Source organism: Desmodus rotundus, chromosome 7 (genome assembly GCF_022682495.2).
Source record: "Desmodus rotundus isolate HL8 chromosome 7, HLdesRot8A.1, whole genome shotgun sequence".
NCBI classification, from domain to species: Eukaryota; Metazoa; Chordata; class Mammalia; order Chiroptera; family Phyllostomidae; genus Desmodus; species Desmodus rotundus.
The window spans coordinates 84014953-84037565 of NC_071393.1; the positions used below are offsets into that span (position 1 = coordinate 84014953).

Here is a 22613-nt window from a genome sequence, read left to right on the forward strand (position 1 = left end):
CACATACCACAATACGTATAAATAAGTTTGGAATCAATAAAGCGGACTCTGAGGTTGTGCAGCACAGCAGGCTCATGAAGATAGCTGAGGGCTGTGAGGTCATTTTCACCCACAAGTATGTCAGGGTTTCTTAAGTGAGGCAGCTCCTTGGTCTTTGGATCTAGACGATACTCCAAATCCTGAAAAGGCACAATACACAGCATCTGGATAAATCAGGTAATAAACAAGAAACAGGGCCATGCATTTGGCTTATTTCCTATTTCTGATTTGCTTCTCAACTATTAAATGCATTCTTTTCCTGGCACCTTCCAAAACCACAGAAACGGTAGAAATGGCAAAAAACATGAGTTTTCTTTTTCACTAGCTGTATTAACTCATATTAACAATTTTTGCTAATATACTTTAAAAAGTATTAGCCCAGATCTTCTTTTACCCAGTTACTGAACCATAAGTATTTAACCTTTAAGTTTTTCTTCTCTTCACCTAGGATAAATTGAAGGCAGTATAATACAGTGGTTAAGAACTTGGCTCTAGAGTGAGATGACCTGACTTCAAATTCTAAAACTGGCACTTAATTCTTTTGTGGTCTTGGTTATGTTACTTAACCTAAATCCTTCATTTGTAAAATGGGCGTAATAGAATCAGCTCACAGGGGTGTGGTAGAAATTAGGGGTGTGGTAGATGTATGTACACACATATATGTATGTCTTTCTTTTTGAAAGACAGTCTATAGTTTTAATTTGATTTTTAATGGGATGTTTGGTCCCAAAAGTTAAGAAGTACTACTCACTTTAAAGACAAGAGAATATGGCTTTATGGCAAAGCCAAGCATGGAAACAGTGACTCAACTATGTAGTAAGGACAAATAACATACAAGTAAAAAGGAGAAAAATGCACTTTAATTGTAGGGAGGGACAAGGTGGTTTTGTAAAAAGTCACCTTTGTTAATACTGAAGAGCTATACAGAGGTCAGATATTCAAATCTGGTTGAAACGACTGTGCTAAATGGTGAGGAAATTTTGCAATCTGGCCCTCTACCTCTCTCTGCCTGCTTATTAGGGTATAATGTCCTTCCCCAAAGCTGACTGGCCCTTGCATTGGCCCCTGCAATAAACAAAAGCCACTTCTGGCTGTGTGATCTCAGGCAGAACTACTTAATGTCCCTGAGCCTTGGCTTCCTTATTTGGAAAAGAGTTATAACCACCTACCAACCCATGGGGTGTCTGTGAAAATTAACATAAGAAAATATAGCCCAAAATACCTAATGTGTACCTAACATAGAGCAGACAATCAATAAATATTGAATAAATTAATTCCTTAGTTTGGCATTCAAGGCCCTCCTAATCTCGCCCAATTCTTCCCTACCATCTTCCCAACTATTCTTCTTGCCTCTGTGTTGCTCTCCTGAAGTTTACCCTGCATGCTGCTGCCAATGAGGCCTTTCTAAACACCAACCCTGGCACCCTCTTTTGTTTACAAACCCTGCAGTCACTCCCCCTCGCATACCAGTTGAAGTCTTAGAGTTTTAGCATGAAACCAGGCCTTCAGTGATCTGGCTCCCATCCCTACCCTTTTGCTGGTCCTGTATTCTCACTTTATATCCCAACGAAATGAACTCGTGTAGTTCCCCAAACACACAATACTGTGCATGCCTCCCTGCCTTTGCCCATGCTTTTCTGTACCCTGAAATGCACCCCCCTTGTCTACTCATTCCTCAGACAATGCTTCCCTGACTCCTTACCTTCCCCGGCCCCCTGGCCACTCCCCCCACTCTGTTCTACTTTTGTTTCTCGTTTACACTTATATTATGAATAGTCACACTATTCATAAGTACATCTATTTCTCTTACCTGACACTGATGTCAGAGAGCATACCTTTTGCCACCTCTTAACATGGAATATAGCCAGTACCTTAATATTCAAGCCCTGAATTAGAACACAAACCCTTTTAAATCTCTACTCCAATCAACTTGTTATAATCACTGTCTCCAAAATGCATCCTAATCCTCACAGAGGCTACCCCCTTTCTCTTTGTCAATTCAAATTATATCTACCTTTTAAGACCCAGTCAAAATCCTTCCTCCTTAAAGCCTTCCCTGACAAAGCAGCCCATAATGAAATGCCTCTCTATGGGGACCCTGAAGTCCTCAGTCTTTACAGTATAGTAGAGAGGTTATGAGCACAAACCAGGAAGGCAACTTTCCTGGCTTTAAATCCCAGCTTCATCCCTTAATACCTATAAACTCGGTGCAAGTCCCAAACTCTGAGCCTCAGCGTCTTCATCCATAAAGTTGTAGTAATAATAGCCTCACCTCATAGGCTTGTTGTGAGGATTAAATGAGTTATAGCGAATAAAGCACTTACTAAGGTGCTCAATACCTGTTAACTGTCAGGATAGCATCACTCAATTGACAGTTCTTCATGAACTTCCCTTTTGACATGTCTGTGGTCTAGAACACTGTACACTTACAGTGTACAGGACCAGCAAATGCTATATATACTATATTTTACTTCACTTCTCATGTATTTATATCTAGTTTCCCTGGCTAGATGACAAGTTGTTTAAAGGAAATTAATGTCACACTGGTTATTAAGAAAAAGTGGGATATGCCTTGTCAAATGCAGTGGAGGTTAAAAAGCATGGTACTAAGATCAGTCCACTCATCCAGTGAATGCAAATAGGGCAATATGGAGACACAGTTGGCTTTAAATTTTATTTTTAAAATATTTTTCAAATAAGTAGTTCCAACAAATACCAAATCTCAGACTAGCTCCTTAGATGATATAAAATACAGGGTTTGGCAGAAGTAACGCTTGCTTGAGTGCAGTTAGTAGGGTAATAATATGGGTGTGATAATTTATAGTTTTAATTTGAACATTTCACGTAAAATGTCACATGGTGTGCTTGAGTGTGATATTGCTATGTTACAGAATTATGATTATGCTTATGATTTTGTAATAAAAAAGGTACATTATTGTACGGGACCCTGTATGTTAGTTAATATGAGAACACTTTAATGCTAGCCTAAACAAAATACAGACAGAGAGACACATGTTTGGGAGGATTATATGTGAATCTAAACCAAATCATAATCAATTAATGAAGCAAAATGGATCTTTTAAGTATCTGCTATTTCCACTAACCCACTGGGATAGAGAATTGAGTTTGCCATTGTGCCATTTTTAATCAATTTAATAAGTAAAAATATTAAATTAGTTCAAAATTTAACTTCCAGCTCAAGTTAAGTGTATCACAGCAAATGCACTTTTGAATTCCCTTTATTTTATGCCAATGACAACAAATAAAAGCAAAATTCTTACCTTTCCTTCCTCAAGGTGAAGCAATAGGACTTTATCTCCAGGCTTATAATCTTTGAGCAGCTCTGCTGACTTCCAAACTTCCTCAGGATCAGGTATCCACACCCTGGCAAACTGGAAAACAAAAAGAAAAATATTTTAAACTAGAAAATCAATTACTTTATGGTGACATATAAAACATATGGATTTATTTATAATTGAATAATTTATGAAAAAATAACTCTTGGCTAATATGAAATTTAATTTTTAAATTAGTAGATAAAGAGTATTTTAGCTTCAGTAGTACTATCATGTCCACATAACGTAAGAAGTATGCTGTGTATTTAGTAATAATTTCACAATATATGTAAGTCAAATTACTATCCTAGGCACCTTAATCTTACACGCAGCGCTGTACGTCAACTATGTCTCAACAAAACTTGGAAAAAAATCTATGTTCTGAAGAGGCAGCTTCAATGAAAGTATGACTTTGCTTTGTATAGTAAATGGTACCTGAAAATATGTAATTTTAGGTTCAAATGTACACATAAATCTATTTTCTCACGAAACGTGGACTTTCAAAAGATGATATTGAATCACTGGTGTGGCGGCTCCGCCAGTTTCAGCAACAGCTATCTCTTTACGACAGGGTTTACAGTCTGAATTTTGCATTGTGGTTTGCATGCTGTGCTCTGCAAAGCCGTCGTGATTACTAGGTACTCCCCAGGGCCATTACAGTGTGGAGAGAACAGTAAGCTCCTGCCTTGGAGCCACAGCTGTTTGACATACTGGGTATTTGGAATTTTCTTTGAGGGAAGTTCTGTTGTGAGAGAGAGAGAAAGAGAAAGTGTTGTTGTCTAGTATTGTACCTTCATTATTTTATAAAGATGCGTGAAAGTGGTAAAAACATATATTTGGCCAGCAATATGTTTGGGTCTCACGGCTTCAATGTCATGAAAATAGTATGGTCACGGGTTCCTGAAGCAGATCTTTAGCCTCCACTAGACACTCGGGATTTAAGCCAATTTTGGACTTAGGTAAATGTTAAAGAAAAAGAACAAGATATATTAACAGGAAAGAATACTCCAAATACTATATTGAAGAGATGTGATATGATTTCACGGATTCCTTAGGAAGGAGTCTCCTTTGAAAACCTATGTACACTAGTCCCTGCTGCCCACTTTCAGGAATATATGAAAATACCACTATCAGCCCTTCTCCACTGTATTTTCTCTAGAGCTCTCATTACTACCTGAACTTACTTACTGCTTGTTTACTTATTATTTCTCTATCTTCATTACAACATAAGCTCCATGTCTCTATCGTTCAACATAATATAGAGTACCTGTGTACCGGGGACATGGCTGGGCACTTAGTATTTGTTCAAAGAATCTCAGAATAAAAGTTATCTCCTTGAATTGAATAAAACAGTATGGTAAACTAAACTCGCCCATTGCTTTATTGTTCTCTTACTATCACACACTCATGCACACTTCTTGTCTGAACAGTTTGCAGAGGAAACAGTACTGAACTGAGTTATGGGTTCTAATCTCAGAACCACCAAACTGGCCTTTTAGCCTTTGATTCGGGCATCTGTAAAATGGGGGTGGTGGCAGTCCTCATCTAGTCTGCCTCCAGGGCTTACATACAGAACCCTTGTGGAAAACATAAACCAATACATACGTACAACTGTTACTAAGTGTTTTTTCCATAAGAAGTGATTGCTAATGTTCTGTGTCAAATATGTTACTGAAATTAGTTCTGTAACTTTCCCCCCAGTTAAACAGCCCATAAACTGAGTACACATTACTAAAACCTTACTCATTCAATAAATATTCTGGGTACCAAGTGCTCTCACTCTGAAGTTCACTTTAGAAAGCCAGTATTTCCCTAACTTTCTCTGGGAGGATTTACTGTTTCTAGAAAAGATATGAAATATATGAGATAAAGAATCACAAAGTTACCTACCACCCTTGCTGATGAAACTAAAAAAGCAACAGGTCCAAGTGAGTTTGTAGAAGTCTCACCGACCAGCTCTAAACATGTGATTTTCCACTAAATCTAGAAAGAAGAGCCTTTGTGTTCTTTGTCAATAGCAAGCTGCAGCTCAGCTATACTGGAAACAGTACTGAGTAGGTACTTTTTCAAAAGCTAGACTTCTCAAAGCTAGGTATTAACAACAGATAGTAGAGGGAAGCTAAGGCCCTTGAACTCTACAGAGGCAATATATTTAAACACCAAACATCACCCTGATAACCAAATGCCCCTTAAACTGAACTCTATTTCTTGGAAAAGTCCTATCCAAGGAGAAATAATAGGTCAAAAATCAGTCTATTATTACCACTGTCATTTTATGGTTCTTTTCCACCTTTAATGGTTATTGCAGAAGCAACCATACCAGAACTGGGTCATTTGAGGAGGCATAAATACTGTAGTTGCTGAAGCCCAGAGGAATCTCCACCTGACCATGCCCCTTCCTACTGCCTCTGTCAGTGCCAACCCTACTTTCCACTTTCCCCCCAGACCCCCTATGAAAATACCCATGGCAGCCGGAGGAAGAGAATTAAACTTGTCTAGCCACATCCAGTGTCTAAGACTGCAGGAAGGAAGACAAGAAGTCAAGGCCCCAAGATCACATGAGAAAGCTAGAGATGGGACATGGCAGCAAGAGTCAGGCAGGAATCAGAAAGAGGGGTGGACGCATACACTGGGAAGTCTGCTCAGGGGCTTCCTGGTGAAACAAAAGCAGTTAGACAACCCAGACAGGACACAGGTCCCAGCAAGACTAAGGAGAGTCCAATGTCACGTAACTCACTCTGCCATGATTAACTGGTAGAGAGAGGATGGGCTTTCCTACAATGCTCCGCATTCCCTTTTCCATTCACACTACTCTAATCTCATCCCTCATTATCTTGTAAATCCCTCAAATATCTCACTCATGATACCTCATACTTTATTTTGGTTATTTATTGTTGGGAACCACCCTGCCTGGTTTCAGAAGCTGTAACCCCCATGGCTAAGACTGAGTGAGAGACCTTGGGACCATAAGCCACTAAGGAAACAAAGCCTATCTCCCTGGCAGGGGCGCCACCTCTGCCCACTTTACTTCACCCTGCTTGGCCCCCAGTGCATGACTGGTTAGCCAATGATGGGTAAGATTCCTCAAGGGAGGGACAACCTAAGACAGGCACGGTCACAAAGAGGCCCTCAGGGAAGGACTTGGGGGGCTATAGAAAAAGGGGGTGATGGACCCTTGCCCCTCAGCTTTGACATAGCCTGAGTCCTCATTCTGTCTGCAAGAAGTCTCCTAATCTCTTGGTTGCCTTACTTCCCCGCCTGACTTAAGCCTGAAACAATGCTGGAGGTGGGTGCGGCCCTGTGCTGGACAGGGCGGGTTCCCCAGGGTGATCAGGCCTAAGAAAGAATGCATAAAATCCTGTAAAACCTACTTTGCTTATACCCTCAATTTAAATGATAAGGGTCCAAGCATGAAATGAGTTTGTTTCCCAACATTTTACAGCCCTTTAGCTATCTGACCCTGACTCTAAATGAGCCCTCAAAGTTCTTTGAATGTTATCTATTATTTGATCATTTCTGCCTGACAATGATTGAGCTTTACGTGTACGCCCTGTATTCCTATGCAAATTAAATCCAATAAAAGAAGCCCTTGAGGAAAAGGCTCCTGACCCTTCTCCTTTGAGAGATCAGCCACCTTTCCTCCCCAAGCAGATCATGACTTGGTAGAGTTATTCCCATCCATGGCGGCAGGGGGGGCTTTGCGGGTGGAACCCCCCCCCCCCCCCCGCAATTTATGGGTTTCTCTGCCTCTCTATCCTTATGCCATCTTTGACTCTCCTCTAAGGCTGGCCAAATTCTTTGCCCACAGTCAGTGGGCAGCACCTTTGTGCTGATTTTATTTAAGACAGGTAGGACGAGGGAAGGAAAAAAGATGGGAGAACTGGGATGAAAGGTAGCAAGGGCAAACTTCATAGACCTACCTCAGGATTTTTCCTGAAGTCACAAAGCACAGTTGAGATGGGGGAGGAGTCAGAGACTTAAAGAAGAGAGATTCCTGAAGTAATATGCAAAGAAAGAGTATATATTTGATGTTGGAACTAGTAGAAGAGAAAACAAGAATTGGGGGTCTGAGGTACTGTCACTAAAGCCCAAAACAAAACAAAACAAAAAACCAAACAAAAAACTGTAGGAGATGAAGAAAAGAGGAAAAAGACTTAAAGTAGATAATGTGAAATGTAAAAACATACCAAAGAAGATTTGTGATAATTCAAAGGAATGCCTGATTAGAAAGAGACAAAATGGAGATAAGCTTAATTCTGTAACAGTAAAAATCTGAGAAAATTAAATCTGAGAAAATCTGTGCTACCACAGATTTAAGTTGCATAATAGCTTACAAGGAAAATAAAAACCATGTACTGTTCTACAGTACAACTTAGTGATGCCTACCTGGCAGAGATGAGGTAACTCTGACAGAGTCTAAGGGAAGAACCCTGGAAAGGCAGGTTTGGGGGCCGTGCGCGCACTAGTCCTTGGCAGAGAGAGGCACTGAACAGTGTTGGCGCGGCCTAGCATGGCCCTCACACCTTCTCAGGGTTACCTCACGCATCGCCGCACCCGTAAGGATGCACCGTCATCTTTCTTTTCGAATCCTACCACAATGACAGCACCCAAGAGATCCTTGACTAGTGCTGATGGTTCACGGGGAGTTTTAATCATCTGCATTTTGTCAGTCAGGAAACCCTGAGCTGTGGGCTCCAAGAGCAGTTGTTTCTGATGCCTGAGACACTTTGAGAACAAGACTGAGAGTACTAACAGCCTAAGTGACCAGTCCCCAAGTCCTCCCAAAGTCTCACCCAGGTGATTCTCTCTCCTTCCCCAAGCTCCCACACACATTAATCGTTCCCATACAGCACATCTTTCCCAGCTCCCCTATCAAACCATAAGCAGCTTGGCAACATGGAATCTGCCTTGATTCATGTTAGATATCCCACTGTGAATGTTTGCAAAAATGAATGCCTTACGTGACAATTCAAAAAACCTATGATAAAAACTAATTATCCTTGAGGCCACAAACTGAAGCGGGAAAGAAATCCTAAATCATCTACACCCCTGCCTCTGAACTCTGACATTAACAGTGATACTCCACATGGTTACTAAGTAATTCATATTACCCTGACAGCACATTTTTAATGTAAAACATTCGGGAATTCCAACTCCCAAGCACATAACAGGTTTTCAGAATTTTTATACACACACATACATATACATGTATACGTACATGTACATATACATATATATATTGATGCTCCATATGGTTACTTAGCAATTCATATAACCCTTATGGCATACTTTTGATATAAAAAATTCAGAAACTACTACCCTAAAGCACACAATGGGCTTTCCGGGATTTTTATGCACACACATACTCACAACAGCGAATACTTGTTGAATGAAAGAATGATATAATGAACTCCTATATACCCACCACTTAGGCTCAGAAACAGAACAGTACTATTATTGAAACTCCCCAGTGAAATATATTCTTAAACACTTCATGTTCTCTCACCACTACTAATCTCCATGCAAACTACGGGTTTGCTGTAGCCCAAGAAAGCCCTGCTGCCTCACACTTGTGTGCCTCTGCTCTAGCGAGTTCCTCCATCTGGAACACAACCTCTCCTCCGGATCAGCCAGCAGACTCCTATTTACCCTTCGGGTCTGTGTTACAGCAGCACCTCCTTTAAGAAGCCTTTCCTGACCCACCGCCATCTGGCACTCCTTCTCAGTGTCCACACCGCCTCATAGAATCTTCCCCTAGAATCCTTATTCCACAAAATAATGACTCTGCATGCCTATCTCCCTCTAGAGACTGTGAGCTTCTTGAGAGAAGGGGTGTATCTTATTCATCTTTGTCTTTTCAGCACTTAACACAGGGCCTGCCTGTAATAATTTCTTAATAAACTTGTGTTACACGAATATTCTTGGCCTCAGACATTATACTGTGTAAGAGGGCAGACTAAAAGAAGTATTGGCAAGAGGCTCTCGGAATCTTCTGAAAAAGTCTATAATTTCCAGAAATAGAGAAAAAGGCAAGCAATATTTGAAAATTGAGTTATGTAGAAAGTCTGGATGTGACAGAAGGAAAAAGAGCCAGGCATTTAAGTAACAGAGAAGTAACGAAACACTCTCTTCTCTTCCCTGTACCCCAAATCTCCACCTCAATCCCTTCATACTTTATGTTTAGAGTAGAAGTTACCCCTCACTTCTAGAACAGAACACTCCACTCCCAACCCTACCAAAATTCCTCACTCGGAAGGCAAAAGTGTGGTGACCATCATTTCCACAGCCATCTCCTGGAGCAGCAAAGGAGAGATCGGACGGAAAGCAAGGTAAGCCAGCGTGCTAGAGTAGGGTAAGGGGTCACACTAAAATGGGGGGAAGCCCTGGCCGGCTAGCTCAGTTGGTTAGAGCACTGTCCCGATAGACCAAGGTTGCAGGTTTGATCCCCAGTCAGGGCACGTACAAGAATCAACTAATGAATGCATAAATAAGTGGAACAACAAATCGATGTTTCTCTCTCTGTCTCTCTCTTCCTCTGTGTCTCTCTACCCCCTTTCCTCTCTCTTTCTAAAATCAATTTTAAAAAATTAAAATGGGGGGAAAGAGAAAAGAAGGGCTGGGGGTGAACACACGGTGCATTCTGGGCAGGGCTGGAGGTGAACAGCAGAAGTGCCCTGTGGTTCTGCTGTAGCTTTATGGCAATGCAGGCTGCGGCTGAGCAAAACGGTAAACACCAACGCACTTCACTGAATGTGACGAACGTTGTGAGGAATGAGAGCTAACTCCTACTGAGCGCTTTCTTTGTGTCAGTAAAGGCCTAGGTATTTTACATACATAATTTCTTCCAATCTTCTGCATAACCCTATTACTAACCCATTTTTACAGATATTGAAGCTTAGGCCTTAAAAATGGTAGTAGACCTGGGATTCAAATCTGTGTCTAAACTAAAAGCCGAATACTCTTTCCACTCCACCACACTCCCCTCCTAAATTTAAGACAGTAAATTTCGTTTAGAAGAAACTCCCCTCCTCCACTTCAAAAATGTTACTCTTGGTATTATAACAGAAACAGCTATTAAACTGGTCCATGTCATCAGGTGAAACTTTGTATCTCATCCAGGACAGCTTGTCAAGGTGTCAAAAACAAAGTAATCAGCCTGGCATCCATCCTGCAGTATTCCAGTTGGCTCTGATGATAGAATGGGGCTCGGCCAAAAATGACTTTAGGGAAAAATAGCAAAAAATAATCTCAGGATGCCAAGGACTAAAATTTTAAAAAATGATTTCAGGTTCATTTAATTCTATAAACAAACAAAATGATAGGGTTGATTTAAGACATTTAACTTCTTTGTAACTCTTGAAGTTACCCTGCATGTACAGTACCATGTGCATGGTTTAAAGGTAAACTAACTTCAAGTCAGCTTCCAGCAGACATTGATATTATTTTAAATTCATGAGGAAAACGAGAACCTTCCAAATTAATGTTTATGTTTTATTACCAACCACTAACAAAAATTAAATAACCTTACTTCTCTAGAATTTTATGTGAGATGGCAGAGTTTTAGAATGAATATTTTTAGATACTGCAATTCTGTAATATTCCTTAAAGATTATTTTTGGAACTGGGTCTCACTTCATAAGCCTTCATAGTCTTAATATGCACATCAAGAAAAATTACTATTTCACCACTTCCAGTCAAGATGGAGGTGTAGGTAGATATACTTTGCTTCCTCACACAACCAAAAGAAGGACAACAAATTTAAAAACAAAAAACAAACCAGAAACTCGAAAACAGACAGAAAATCGAATTGTATGGAAGTCCAACAACCAAAGAGTTAAAGAAGAAACATTCATTCAAACTGGTAAAAGGGGCGGACACTGGCAGTCTGGGTGGAGAAGACACATGGTGAGGCGGCAGGTGGCAGAGCAGACGGTGCCACATTTGCGTGTGGATAAACCAGGAGGAACAACTGCAGATCAAGACAGACCATGCAACCCGGGGTTCCAGCACGGGCAAAACAAAGACTCTGAACCTCTGGCTGTTAAGAGCCTATGGAGGTTGTGGTGGTGGGAGAAACTGCCAGTCCCTTGAAAGCCAGGCAAGAGCTGGGCAAGTGGCATTGTTTCTTCTCTGATCCCTCCCCCAGACAGTGTCAAAAAGCAGTGAAGTGAGCTATCCCGCCCTGGTGAATACCTAAGGCTCCACCCCTTATAACGTAACAGGTATACCGAAACAAAGAAATATGGCCTAAACTAAAGAACAGGACAAAATTCCAGAGAAAGAACTAAGTGATGAGGAGATAGCCAACCTATCAGTTGTAGAGTTCAGAACACTGGTAATCACAATGCTCACAGAAATCACTGAGTACGTACACAAAAGAGAGGAAAAAGCAAAGGCTATGCAAAGAGAAATAAAGTAAACTATACAGGGAACCAACAGTGAGAGAAAGGAAACCGGGACTCAAATCAACCATTTGGAACACATGGAAGAAATAAACATTCAACCAGAACAGCATGAAGAAACAAGAATTCAAAAAAATGAGGAGAGGCGTAGGAACCTCTGGAACAACTTTAAATATTCCAACATCCGAATCATAGGAGTGCCAGAAGGAGAGGAGAAAGAGCAAGAAATTGAAAACTTATTTGAACAAGTAATGAAGGAAAACTTCCCCAACCTGGTGAGGGAAATAGACTTCCAGGAAGTCCAGGAAGCTCAGAGAGTCCCAAAGAAGTTGGACCTAAGGAAGCACACACAGAGGCACATCATAATTATATTACCCAAGATTAAATATGAGGAATCTTAAAAGCAGCAAGAGGAAAGGAGAGAGTTACCTACAAAGGAGTGCCCATAAAGCTATCAGCTGATTTCTCAAAAGAAACCTTGCAGGCAAGAAGGGGCTGCAAAGAAGTATTCCAAGTCATAAAAGGCAAGGACCTACATCCAAGATTACTGTATCCAGCAAAGCTTTCATTTAGAATGGAAGGGCAGAGAAACACAAGGTCAAGTTAAAGGAGTTCATCATCACCAAGCCCTAATTATATGAAATATTAAAAGGACTTATCTGAGATAAAGAAGAAGATCAAGACTATGAAGAGTAAAATGACAACAAACTCACAACTATCAACAACTGAATCTAAAAAGCAAAAACCAAAACAAACTAAGCAAACAAGTAGAACAGGAACAGAATCACAGAAATGGAGATCACATGGAGGGTTATCAGCGGGGAATGGGATGGGGGGAGAATGAAGGAAAAGGTACGGGGAATAAGAAGCATAAATAGTAGGTAGAAAATAGACAGGGGGAGGTTAAGAATAGTAAAATAAATGTAGAAGCCAAAGAACTTATATGTATGACCCATGGACATGAACTAAAGGGGGGGGATGCTGATAGGAGGAGGAGTGCAGGGCAGAGGGGGATAAAGGGGAGAAAAAAATGGGACAACTGTGATAGCATAATCAATAAAATATACTTTAGAAAAGAAAAATTAATATTTCTACCTACAGTTAGGTAGTGGTATTTGAGGATGAATTACAAAATTCTAAATAAATAAAATAATCAAAAGTAAAATGGAATCACCAAGAAAGGAATTCATGTTTATCATCCTTATCACAAGACTATTTGTTTAATGAGGATTAAGAACACTCCACTTTTCTCTCCTTTACTTAATTCTTGCAGTAGGCTTTATAACTGTTATTACTCAAGAAGGCCCTCATTCAACAGTGTGAAAGAGGTAAACAACAAGCCCCAAAGTCAGCCAGCTAATAAATGGAAGAGGCAGAATTCAAACCCAGGATGATCTCTGACTTCAAAATGCTTAGGATGTACAGTATAAGAAATAATAAAACAGGGTGAAGGGATTGAGCGAAAAAGAGAAAAAACTCACGAACACAGACAAGAGTGTGGTGACCGCCAGGGGAGTTGGTGGTGGGGGTGGTGGAGGAGGTTTCGTGGAGATGAATGGTGATGGAAGGAGACTTGACTTGGGACAGTGTACAGATTATGTGCTATGGGATTGTGCACCTGAAACCTGTATAATTTTGTTAAACAGTGTCACTCCAATAAAATTTAGTAATTAAAAAAAGAGAATAAAATATAATCCCAGTGAATCAGTTTCTTCTGATATGACCAAAGTTGCCCAATTAAGCAAAACAACCACCATTTTCAACACCTGCTCCCAATTTAGAGCGAAATATGAGTCATGTCAAATATGTATAGGTATCTTCCTCCTACTCAGAATACCTATCACTCCCATAAATGATTTGGTGTGAACAGAAGTGATGGGTAATTTAATTTTTAAAATGTCTCAGCACAGTAAATTTTGAAGAAATCCGACAATATCTACATTACCGGAGACAACGTAGATAGGCAGCCACCAGTATGTAGTTCCTTCCGTTTACAACAAGTGGCTCCCTTCGTTTTACTCCCAGCTTTGGGGACACACAGTTCTGGCTGAGATCATGGTCTCGTGCTAACTGGGGCACATTGCAGGTCTTTCATGATCTGGCCCCCGTCTACGTCTCCAGTCTCACCTCTCACCATTCCTGGCTTGTACTTGACTTTATAAACTGCAAACAGCATCTGGCTCCTCCATATCTACCTCTTTTACTCACATTATCCCCAAGGCTGGCAAACCCCTTTCCCATCTTCATCATCCATCTAATACCTATGTGTCCTGAAGAGCCTACCTTTCAGCAGCTTTTCTTCACAGACCTTAACAACCAGCTTGGAACAAACAGTGTGCCTGGCATCTGATGCACCCCATTCCCATGATTCCCTCCTACCTCTCAAATCACTCTTCTTCAGTTTCTTGTGCCAGCTCAACCTTTTCTATCCAACCTCTAAATGCTGGGATTGCCCAGAGCTCAGCTGAGTCTCTTCCCTCTTCTAATGCAGTATTAAGAGTTCAGGCTTTAGGAACAAACTGCAGGCACGTTATTGTTCACTAGCTCTGTGGTTTTTCTGCGCCTCATCTGCAATGAGAGTAATAATAATGCCCGCAACATAGAAGTATCATAATGATTAGATCAGTTAATATATGAAAAGTATGTCTACCTCTAGCTCAGACCTTTCTGTTGAACTCCAGACCACAGACCCACACTCACACCACTACCTAAGATCTCTATTTAGGTGTCTCAAATACATCTTAAATTTAAGTCTAAAACACAACTCTTCTTCCACTGCCTTTTAAATCTGTCCTTGCTGCAGTATTCCCATGTCAGTAACAGGCATCTCTACCCAGCTCTTGGGAGAAACCTGATCATTAATTAGCACCACCTTCTCCTGGACCCCTATAGCAAATCCATCAGTAAGTCCTACCCTCAATGTACAGTAACTTTGGACCACTTCTCTCCACCTCCATGGCCACCATCCAAATCCTAGCACCACCATCCCTCACCCTGATGCTAGAAATAGCTATCAAGCTCTCCCTTCCCCATTCTTTATTAAGAAGCCAGAGTGTTTATTTTGAAGTGGAAAAATCTGATGATGTCTCAGCTTTGCTTAAAGCTCTTAGTAACTTGGAATAAAACACTCACATAACCCTATAGAGCCTTGCATAACTTGGCATCTGTCTCTAGAAGGTCTTGGAGAACCAGTCTCATGTCATGACAGCCCTCACTACTCCCACTGCTTAGCCCTTCTCTCCACCCCATCAAGGGCCATCTGTACTTTTTCCATCAACAAAAACAATCCATGCTACCTTAAGCCTCGAGACCTCCTTTCACACTTTCTCTTGGCTTAGAACCCTTAGCTTCATTGTTGTTACTGATTCCTCCTTATCTTTCACATCTCAGCTTGAGTGTCTACTATTTGGAAAGACCCTCCCTGACTTCTCCTTCTCCATCTAAATCAAACCTCTCTGTTATACTTTCTCACATAATCCTGTACTATTCTTCACTATAAAGACCAGGAGGACAGGAACTATGTCTATTTTGCTCAAAATTGATGCCTAGGGCTAAACATAGTGTCTGATCTATAACAGGTGCCCGATAACCTACTGCATAAATGAATATCCCATTTTATCAAATCTAAGATACCAGCAGTGATAAGATGCACTCTGAATGTGAAAAAATTATGTGCATGTCAGAATTCAGTAAAAAGAGCAGATTGTTATGGTACACGTTGTTCTTCCCCATGTCACTGACTCTATTTTATGTCTCTGTATTTTTTCCTTCTCTTTTCTTCTACTTTTTAAACTTCTGTCTAAAAGAAATGTATAGCCTTTCTTGAATAGAGAATTTAAAAATAAAACAAACCATTTTAAAAACTCAGTTTAAGTGTTATGACCTCCAGAAAGCCTTCCTGACTACCACGCTAATTAAGGCAGAGGCTCCTGCTTGGACCTTCCATAATTATCTTGTTTTTCTCTCTATGCACTTGCCTCGTTCCATTATTATTATCTTCTCATAGGCCAATCTCTTTAACTGCATTGTGACCTCCTCAAGGACAAGATCTGTGATTTATCCATTGGCGTCACCAGCAGACCTGGCCCAACGCTTAGCAGAGCAGATGCTCAAGAGATGTGTGTTGAGTGAATGAATAACTAAATGGATAAGTCTTTAGGAGCCACAGGGTTTCCATGGACTTGAAATGCGAAGGGATGCTATGCCAAAACAGAAAGCCAGTCACAGCAGAAGCCATAGGAAAGAATGAAAATAACTTAATTAGCTACCAACTTATGAAGCATGGGTGAAAAGCAGTAACCCAATCAACCAAGGCTTAAAAATACAAAGCTGACTTGCCCACATGAAACAGAATTTATCAATAGTGGATTACTTTAAAGATGATAAACAGAACATGCATAAACATAAAGAGCCTCTAGGTTAGTAAAACTTATTCATATTTATATCTTATGTGCTACCTTTCTCTCTACCCATAGCTTGAGTAGACTAGTGATCAACAGAATCCTAGTAAAAACTGAACAAAACCCAGAATTTCTACTCTGTAGCTTTAATATTTTTAATTGCATAAAGAACAGATTAGGCTAACAACATAAGGCTATAGAGTTCACTGGCACACTTGAAGGCACTACTAGATGCATGCTGAGTCCAAGGAGGCAGGTGCCCTCAGAGTTACCCTAAAGGAGGAAGAGAACCACCAAAGCAGCAGTACTGGACCAAAGCCCGCTGCCGGCCACGCCTGCACCTTGGCCGTGGTGAGGCAATACCTACAGAACCAAGAAGCAGAAGTAATTAGATACTGAGGTTATAAAACTCAAACTCACCAATTCCCGAACTTTCTGAGAAACCAAGAGTACAGTCTTCTTTCCTAAACTGTGCCAGCCCTAGATGCTAACTGGTATCACCAAACTGATGAAGAAGTTAAATCAGAATTGAGTGGTTGGGGGTTCTCAACAGGAATGAGAAGAACTAACAAGACAATGGGAATAACAGAAAGATTAAAATCAACTGTCACTCTATCTTAGGTTGTACAAATCTCCGTTCATGAAGTAAAGGTCATCTGTTCCTGAGCAAGAGTTGCTCCAACTGTATATGCTGAAAGAGTACTTTTGCAGACAAATGCTGCACAGGCAAGCAGAGGTTCTGAAAGAACTCATGTCTCAGCCTTTTCCTCAGAGGTTCAGCTGGGATCCTGACACCGACCGCACAACATGCTTCCAGCACATCAAAAAGGATTTCCCTGGAAGCAAGAATCTCGTTCTGTTTGTAATGACTGAGAAAGAATATTACTTCCTTCTATCCCTCCATAGTGGCTTCTCACTTAAAGAAAAAAATCCATGAGCTTTGTATTGCTTCTTAATACATAAAAAAACCTAGAAATTTTTAAAATTATCACACCTAAAGTTGCTTTTATTTTTGTTAATATACATAATTAGTTTCCCATTACTTTTTTAAACTTACTTATTTTTTTTCCTAATTTTCTTAGGTAGTTATTTAAGCTTCTATTACAGACAATTTAATTTGTATTTTAGTGTGCTTCATACATACAAAAGTTGTTTTGCTAGCTCACTCTAGCCTTCATAAAAGTTGTTCTAAATTTATTTTATTTTCAATCTGTATGTGAAATAATTGGCTTCTCCTATTTACTATACCCACTGTGTAAAAAGTACTTCCTCTTACTTGACCTGTAATTACTTCTTTGGAGCCTCTAGAGATGCTCCTGAGTTCTTATTTATATAGTGAATAAGTCCATGTCGCCCGCTTTACATGCTTCAGAGGTTTCGGAACTTCCACCAGTTCATTCTTTATCCTTCCAAACTGAAGAGTCCATTTTTTGTAACAGTGACACACATTCTCTTATTCATTCCAGCTTTTTAAAAATCTCTCTAAATTTGAATTTTCTCACTTACAAAATAAAGCAATTAGATAGTATAAAATCCAGAGTCAAGGCTAAGAGCACGAACTTTGAAGTCAGACAGATCCAATGAATCTAATACTTCACAAATGTATGACCTTGAGCAAATTACCCAACTTCCTTCCTCAGGGTCCTTATCCACAACACTACTGAATAATACTTGTGTCAGAGTTGCTGGGCAGGTAAATGAAATAAAGTTTACAGACCATTACATTATGTTGTCACCACAACTACTCACCCCAACCACCTCATTGTGCTTAATCTGAGTTCCTTTACCACACTGTACAACGTAGTGTGCTATTTGGCCCCTGTCCTTGTTTACATACCACTGGGGTGTTCTCCCTTCCTCTGAGCTCTGGCTGTGCCAGCCTTCTATTGTTCTCAGAACCCCCCAAACTCTTTCCCACTCTAAGGTGTTTACTGTGCCCTCTACCTAGAGCACCCTATCCTCACCCCTCAACTTTTCTTACAGCTGGTTCCTTCTTACTCTTCAGGTCTCAATCTAAATGTCTCCTCAGGAAGGGTCCTTCCTGGCCACCCTATAAACTGCTTTGTTTACTTGGGATTGTCTGTCTTCCCAACTAGCCTGAAAGCCCTGTAAGAGCAGAGATCATCACTAATTCCAGAACCTAGAACAATGGCTGGCAGCTAGTAGGTTCTCAATAAATGTGTGTGGAATTAAAGTGTTTGGCATAGTGTCTAGCTGGCTTTAAAAATAGGTTAGGACCAGGATGTGAACACACCATGGTAGGCAGTTTGGCCTTTATACTGCAGAATACAGGGTCTGATTCATCAAAGGCTTTTCAGCAGGGTAATGAGTGACCATATGTTTCTAATAGCCTAGTTCCAATCAGCAGTTCTTTAATCATAATCCAAAGCACATTTTGTACAGCTTCTGCTGTGGTTAGTTGCTCTCTCCTCCAGTTATGTGTATACTACCATCACATTCTGTCTGTAGACAGGATTTATCTGATGTACACAGAATTGCTTCCAAAATGTCATTCGTATCAGGCAAATGAGGCTTGCATTGGAGGGTCTGGGAGTCAGCTTCACCTTAAGCACGGGGGCTGGGAGGGCAGTTCAGCTGCTATTGCTGTACAGTTGATGGGAACTGCAGGGGAAATCCTTGCCTGAGAAACAAGAGCCCTGGGAGTAAGGGGGGGTGCGTAAAAGAGGGACCCTTTAGTGAACTAGGTGAGAGGGCAAATGGGGACACCCTGCAGGGAGGTTCAGTCCCCAAAAGAAAAGAACCCTGCTGGTCTGCTTATGAACAGAAGCATTTATTTACCTCTGGTGTGTAAACGCGAAAATTTAGAAAAAACACGAACATTAATATATAACCATATTAATATAGAGGCTAATATAACTAGTAATGTACAGTTAGTAGATGATGGTACAGATACACAAACAAATACTACAAAAGAATAAAGTAGTTCTATATGTACTGACACAGAAAGATACTGTGAGTTGAAAAAGGACAAGTTGTAAAACAGCATCATTTTATGACTCTACTTTTGTTGAGTACACATTTATAGATCCACATACCAACCATAGTGGCTTGGCAGTCGGAAGTTTCATTCGTGGTTTCCACTCTTTCTGAACCCTGAAAGCCCACAGCGTCTCAACATTCATCCCTTGGCCCAATCACAAATGAGTGACACCCTCTGTGAGACCTTCCTGGGGCAGGGAGGCCAGAGCTGGAGAGTGGCCCTGGCCCTGCCCTGCACTCCCATCTCAGCTTGGCTTTGCTCCTGTCCATCGGTCTGTGTGTGCAGTCCTGAAGAGATTTTAAAAACACATACACTCAACCTGTTTCTCTGTAGGAGAGGGTTGTGAAAGAAAGCTACCTGTTTGTACCTGTGATAAAAGTGAAAATTATGTAAAGAAATCTCTGAAAGTGACTGTTTTAACCACGCATTGTCTCCTCTACCCAAAACCCCACATCCTAGCCCACCCTTGGCCTACAAAGTCCCTGGCCCCTCCCCTCCTCTCCAGCTTTCTCTCATCTTACTGCCCCTTTGCTTCTCTGCACTCCAACCCCACTGACCTTTTTCAGTTCCTCAAAGGTGCCAAACTCAACCCACCACAGGACTTCTCATAATCCACGCTCTTCTGCTCGGGACTCCACTCTCCTCACTGACAACTAAGCTTCTTTCAAACCCCAGTCTGGCCTTTACTCTTTCAGAAAAACGGCACCCCCAACTGATCAGCTGGTGCTGCTCTGTGCCATCGCAGCACCGTGAACCTGCCCTTTGGGGCGACAGCATGGCTGTGACATGACATTTGTCGCTCTCCTCCCAGGAAACTCCATCCTGCCTAAGTCTGCTCACTGTGGCATCTCTACCAGCTAGAACAGTGCTTGGAACATGAATAAATAGTATGTATATGCTTGTATGTGCATGATTATGAATAACTTGCTAAACACACTACATAAAAAATTACCACCAGCAATGAACAAGTAGAATTTGAAATTAAAAACACCATACCATTTATATTAGCACTCTCCAAAAATAAAATACTTAGGTATAAATCTAACAAAATATACACAAGATTTATATGAGGAAACTACAAACTCTGATGAATGAAATCAAAGAACATCTAAAAAAGTAGAGAAATATTTCATGTTCATGATTAGGAAGACTCAGTGTTGTCAAGATTCAGTTTTTCCCAGCTTGATCTACAGATTCATTGCAATCCCAATCAAAATCCCATTAAGTTATTTTATAGATTATCTACAAACTGACTCTAAAACTTATATGGAAAAGCAAAAAGACCCAGAATAGCCAACACAATATTGACGAAGAACAAAGTTGGAGGACTGACCCTGTCTGACTTCAAGACCTACTATAAATCTACAGTAATCAAGGCAATGTGGTATTGGTGAAAGAAGAGACACATAAATTAATGGAACAGAACAGAGAGGCCAGAAATAAATCCACGGCAATATAGCCAACTGATCTTTGACAAAAGAGAAAAAGCAACACAACACAATGAAGCAAAGATAATCTTTTCAATAAAGAGTGCTTGAATAAGAGGACATGGAAGAAAGAAAAGAAAAGAAAGGAAAAGAAAGGAAAGGAAAGGAAAGGAGAAAGAAAAGAAAGGAAGGGAGGGAGGGAGGGAGGGAGGGAGGGAGGGAGGAAGGAAAAGAAGGAAGGAAGGAAAAAAGGAAAGAAAAAAAGGATCCAGATGCAGACTCTATACCCTTCACAATAATTAACTCAAATGGTCACAGACCTAAATGTAAAATGCAAAACTATAAATTCCTAAGACAATAACAGAGAAGAGCTAGATGCCCTTGGGTATGGTTATGCCTTTTTATTCTTATTTTTCTTAAGATTTTATTTATTTATTTTTACAGAAAGGGGAAGGGAGAGAGAAAGAGAGGGAGAAAAATGCCAGTTGGTTGCTTCTCACCTGCCCTCAACTGGGGACCTGGCCCACAACCCAGGCATGGGCCCTAACTGGGAATTGAACCAGCAACCTTTTGGTTTGAGTGATGATGTTCAACCCCCTGAGCCACACCAGTTAGGGTGGTGATGCCTTTTTAGATAAAACACCAAAGGTATGATCCATGAAAGAAATAACCAATAAGCTGAACTTAATTAAAACTAAAAATTTCTGCCCCACAATAGGCGATGCCAATAGACTGAGAAAATAAGACATAGACTGGGAGAAAACTGCAAAAGGCACATCTGATACAGGCCTATTACCCAAGAGAATATATAAAGAACTCTTAAAACTCAACAATAAGAAAACAAACAACCTGATTTAAAAATGTGCTAAAGACCTTAACAGACACCTCATCAAAGAAGATATACAGATAGAAAACAAGCATATAAAAACATATTTCAGCCCTGGCTGGTGTGGCTCAGTGGCTGAGTGCCAGCCTATGAACTGAAAGGTGTTAGGTTCGATTCCCAGTTAGGGCCCCCACCTGGGTTGTGGGCCAGGCCCTCAGTAAGGGATGCACAAGAGGCAACCACACATTTATGTTTTTTTCCCTCTCTTTCTCCCTTCCTTCCCCCCCTAAAAAATAAATAAATAAAGTCTTTAAAAAACATATTTCACATATGTCATCAGGGTAATGAAAATTACAACAATAATAAAACAACATTACATATTTATTAAAATGATCAAAATTTAGAACACTGACAAAACCAAATGTTGGTGAGGGTGTGGAGCAACAGGAAATCTCATTCTTTGCTGGTGGGAATACAAACTGGTATAGTCACCTTTGAAATACAGTCTGGTGATTTCTTACAAAACTAAACATACTCTTCTATATGATCCAAAAGTTATACTCCATGGTGTAATTCAACCCAAAGGGGTTGAAAATATACGAGGTCTGTCCAGAAAAAGTCCAGCCGTTGTTAATATAATGAGACAGTTTGGGTGACATTGACATAACCTGGCAGCCAAGGAGAGTGGACTGGAATGTGTATGTGTGAACAATGATGACTTCACTGTACTAGTCAGAGGGGGCCGTAGATACCATTGAGTGAGCATGTGTACTGTGTGGCCATAGCATTTAAAATGCTGAGTGAGTGGAACAACAAATGTGCATCAAAGTTTGCATTAAGCTTAAATATTCCTCTGTGGACGCTATTCAGATGATTCAGAAGGCTGCAGTTAGGAGCAACTAGTGACTGGCAGCAGCAGCATCACAACAACGTGCACACCTATGCATCATGTCTCCTGCAGTCTTGTTGTGAAACATCAAACCACCCAGGTGACTCAGCCCCCCTACAGCCCAGATTTGGTGCCCTGCAACTTTTGGCTTTTCCCAAAACTAAAATCACCTTTCAAAGGGAAGAGACTTCAGACTGTTGATTAGATTCAGGAAAATACAATGGGGCAGCTAATGGTGATTGGGAGAAACAATGTTTCTTGTTTCTTGTATCTTCTTCACTAAATGTCTCTCTT

The 22613-nt window shown here is 40.6% G+C and overlaps 1 protein-coding gene across 4 annotated transcripts in view; it reads right to left on the reverse strand.

Moving 5' to 3' along the window:
* The window catches only part of MYO5A (myosin VA), a 172647-nt gene that overhangs the window by 109687 nt on the left and 40347 nt on the right, over positions 1-22613 (reverse strand). For all 4 annotated transcript variants that reach the window (XM_053928126.2, XM_053928125.2, XM_053928124.2 and 1 more), the window contains exons 2-3: positions 3321-3431; positions 8-179 (exon numbers count right to left, since the gene is read on the reverse strand). In XM_053928126.2, coding sequence (XP_053784101.1) covers positions 8-179; positions 3321-3431 — 283 coding nt within the window. The remainder of the gene's footprint in view (positions 1-7; positions 180-3320; positions 3432-22613) is intronic.